Source organism: Grammomys surdaster, unplaced genomic scaffold (assembly GCF_004785775.1).
Source record: "Grammomys surdaster isolate TR1022 unplaced genomic scaffold, NIH_TR_1.0 273, whole genome shotgun sequence".
NCBI classification, from domain to species: domain Eukaryota; kingdom Metazoa; phylum Chordata; class Mammalia; order Rodentia; family Muridae; genus Grammomys; species Grammomys surdaster.
Genome location: NW_021604714.1, coordinates 3,585,511 through 3,589,371, shown reverse-complemented (window position 1 = coordinate 3,589,371; position 3,861 = coordinate 3,585,511). Strand labels below are relative to the sequence as shown.

At 41.8% G+C, this 3,861-nt stretch overlaps 1 protein-coding gene across 2 annotated transcripts in view; it reads left to right on the top strand.

Moving 5' to 3' along the window:
* The window catches only part of Vps26a (VPS26, retromer complex component A), a 30,382-nt gene extending 27,566 nt beyond the window's left edge, over nt 1-2,816 (top strand). For both annotated transcript variants that reach the window (XM_028776849.1, XM_028776848.1), the window contains one exon: nt 1,222-2,816. In XM_028776849.1, the coding sequence (XP_028632682.1) occupies nt 1,222-1,335 (114 nt within the window). In that variant the 3' untranslated portion in view covers nt 1,336-2,816. The remainder of the gene's footprint in view (nt 1-1,221) is intronic.
* The last annotated feature ends 1,045 nt before the right edge of the window (nt 2,817-3,861 follow it).

The following is a 3,861-nucleotide window of genomic DNA, read 5'->3' as shown; positions in this document are numbered from 1 at the left end:
AAAAAAAAAAAAAAAAAAAAAAAAAAAAGAAATTAACTTGTGCTAGCTAGGCATGAGCCACCATGAGGCATGGGGATCACAGAGTTTGAGACTAGTCTGGGCTACATAGCAAGACCTGGTCTCATAAGGACTACAGGGCTGGAGACGTGGCTCATGAGTTAAGAGCACTTGGGCTTGCAGAGAACCTAGGCTTGGTTCCTAGTACCCAGACTGTGTTCATATGGCTACTCCAGTTACCAAATACACACACACACACACACACACACACACACACACACATACACACATATACACACATACATACACACACATACATACACACACACATACACACACACACACATACATACACACACACACACACACACACACACCAAATACATTTAAACAAACAAGAATCCCAGTCAGTTATGACTTGAAGCAGGAATTTAGAAGAGTGGGAATTTGGGATTGATAGGTCCATGACAACTGGGAAGTGGTGTAGGGGAAGAGGTAGGCAGTTTATTTGGCATCCATCAGAGCAGAGAATAACTCAGTTTGGGAGAGGCACTTAGGGAGGGGAGAGGTAGTATCTGTAAATTAGTGTAAAGAATCGTGGGCAAGGTATGGCAGGCCTCATATGTTTGGAAATTGATGGAGGTAGTTAGGGAAAGCTATCAAAGAGCAATACAAGCAGTGTTTATCAAGCAAGCAATGAGGGGTCCAGTGAGATGGCACACTGGGCAAAGGTGCTTCCTGCCCACCCAGAAGACCTGAGCTCATTCCCCAGAGCCTGCCAGATGGAAGGAAAAAAACAGCTCCAGAAGTTGTCCTGTAACCTCACACATATGCTGTGGCATGAGTGCATACACAGACACATGAAATGTACACATTAATACAAATAACCTGGCGGTGATGTGAAGAGTGAATTAGAAATGGGTTTTACAACAAAAGCTGTGTCCCAGGGAGCACGCTCAGTGCTCTATGGCCACGAAGGGCGTGACCTTGGATGAAAGCAGTGGGGCCACACTGACTGGGGGATTTTCTAGATCACCGCTAGGATTTGTGGTGGTTGACTCTGAGTGCGGAGAGAGTGAAAGGGCCACTCAGAAAGCTGGAGGCATTTGTACAGAGGCATGGGGATTGTTTTACAGCTTATACTTGAAAGTTGCAGCTAGTATCTTCATGGTGAGCATGTAAGACATACCAGAGAACTCCATTTCTGCCTTGCATTTCCCCTAGGAGATCATCCTGTGGAGAAAAGCACCAGAGAAACTGAGAAAACAGAGGACGAACTTTCACCAGCGATTTGAATCTCCGGAATCGCAGGCGTCTGCGGAACAGCCTGAGATGTGAGCAGCCGGGGCGGGGCGGAGCAGCAAGTGCAAGAACCAGGCTAAGAAGAGCCGCTCAGCTGGTTAAAGACGGCCGCAGCGTGGGGGCGTCCCAACTCCATGTCTGCTAGTCTTCCTTATCCTAGAGTGCTGTGTTTATTTTACAGTATGATTAAAGGTTCTTTGTGTATATACATTTTAAAAAGTGCTTCTTGGAAACACTGGAGAATTCCTAAGCTGCCTTTTTTGTTTTCTTTTTTACTGCACACTCAGAAGCATAAACATTAAGGATTTTCATGTCAGTAGACTGGTATTTGTAATGTTGCTTTCTTTATGCACAATGTTGGAAATCCTTTTCTCTGTTTTCATGCTAATGATTACCTCTTATTCTATATGTGCAAAAAATTAAATATTTTTGTTCAAGTAAAATGAGAAAACCTGAGCAGCCCTTATGTCCTGCACAGTTTTAAGGCACGGCTCCTCAGTATTTTTGAGAATTGTGTTTATTTTTACATGTATCAGAAACCAACCTGGTGTTACATGGTAGGTGCTTCTGGATCTACCATTTCACAGCCTCTTGAATTTTAATCTTTGGGGTCTCTGAGGTATCTGAAAAATTTTCACCCCAGGGATTACCTGGTATGTCATCATGGCCGTCTTGCCCCTTATTAAGCATTTTTGCTATTAGTTTCTATATCATCATGTAGGTTCTGCAGTGTGGAGTTGACACATTGGCGTTTTAGAACTTGTTAAACCTGTATCATTTTTTTTCCATAAAGACTTTGAAACATGTATATATATTTTAATTTAAGGACTCTTTTCCATGTGTATGCAAATAGCCACCTAGGAATGAGAGAGTTGGGGAGAACCAGCTGAAGCATATACAGTGTCCATAGCGGGACAGTGTCTTGTTAACTGGAATATTGGCTAGTTCTAACTTAACTTCGTCCAGTCTATTTAAAAAAACAAACCAAACCAAACAAAAAAACACTAAATTCACACCATCCTCTGAAGAAGGCTGCAGTCAGCTGAGCACAGACACACTACTGAGGCACACGGGGCAGGAGGAAGCCTGCGGTGGGGCCACTCTCACTCAGGGCTCGTTGGTTGCTGTACCGGTTGGTATTCCTTGATTCACCTCAGTACAGGTTTGTCTGTTAACCTTACGTTCTAGGAAGCTGAACAGCCCAACTTATGTTTCCTTAGACCTATTTTTTACTATGATGGCACTTTGATAAAATGGCCAGCAACCAGCCCTGGCCAAAGGTTCCATGCACCATTTCCTGGAGCAGCTATTGTAAATGTGGATTTCTAAGAATGGCCATGTTTTCCTTCATGTAAGTGCCTGTTCAGAGTTTCAAAGTTTCAAAATGCCAAATATTTTCATGGTCACTTGCATGTATAATCTAGGAAATATTCAAAGAGATTTTGAAAAACAATTGTATTTAACCAGCCTCAAGTTGTGCAACTATGGTATATAAAATAAATAATTTGAAACAGAAACTAAGCTTGTAGTTTAAGTAAAATGACTTTATTCTCAAATCTTGTTATTGTCCAATGGTTAGGAAGACACAGTCACAACAGTGAATTTTTATAAATAGTATTAGCTTCAGGTTTGTTAAGTTTTGCTTTTTTAGATTTTATTTATTTCATGTGTATTGCTGTTTTGCCTGCAAGTATGTCTGTGCAGACATGTGGGCAGTGCCCAAGGAGGGCAGAAAAGGGCATTAGATCTCCTAGAGCCAAAGTTACAGACTGTTGTGAGCAGCCATGGGGTGCTGGGAACAGAACCAAGGTAGCCAGTGCTGTTGACCTCTGAACCATCTTTGGGTTCACCAGCTTCAGTTTTAAGTAGTTATATGATGCTTTTAATTAATTTGCTTAAAACTCATATAAAATGCTTATTCACTCCACTTGAGACTTTTCTGGTGCATAACCAACTTAAAATTTCAGGATTTCAGTCAAAACTTGGTAAATAAAACATAGTTAACTGTAGGCTAAATCTGTCTGGCCACTGCAGAGTATAGTGTCACAGAAGTTCTCAGTCTTAGTCACATGTCAGGATCACTTCAGGAGCTTTAGAAAAATAGTCACACCTAGATCTCTCCTAGACAGTAAAATTAGACTCTCACAGATGTTGTCCTGCCTACTTGTAGTACCAGCACTTGTGATACAGAGGCAGGAGGATTACCACAAGTTCAAGGGCAGCCAGTGGCACATAGTGGGTTCCAGGTTAGATAGAGCTGTGTAATGAGACCCCATCTTAAAAAAAAATTATCCAGGGTTGAAGAGACACTGATCTCGTTTCTCGTTTTGTTTAGGATGGTCTCTACAGCTAGGGCTGGTCTCAAATTCACTATATAGTTGAGGATGACCTTAAAATACATTTTTTTAAAAATTAAGTGTTTTGTAGTTCAGGCTAGCTTTGAATTTCTTACACACCAGGATGATCTGTAACTTGTGATCGTTCTGTCTCTCCCTCCCCGTGTTATAGGCATGTAGCACCCTGCCTGGTTTACATGGTGCTTAAACTTCATGACCCACAGGC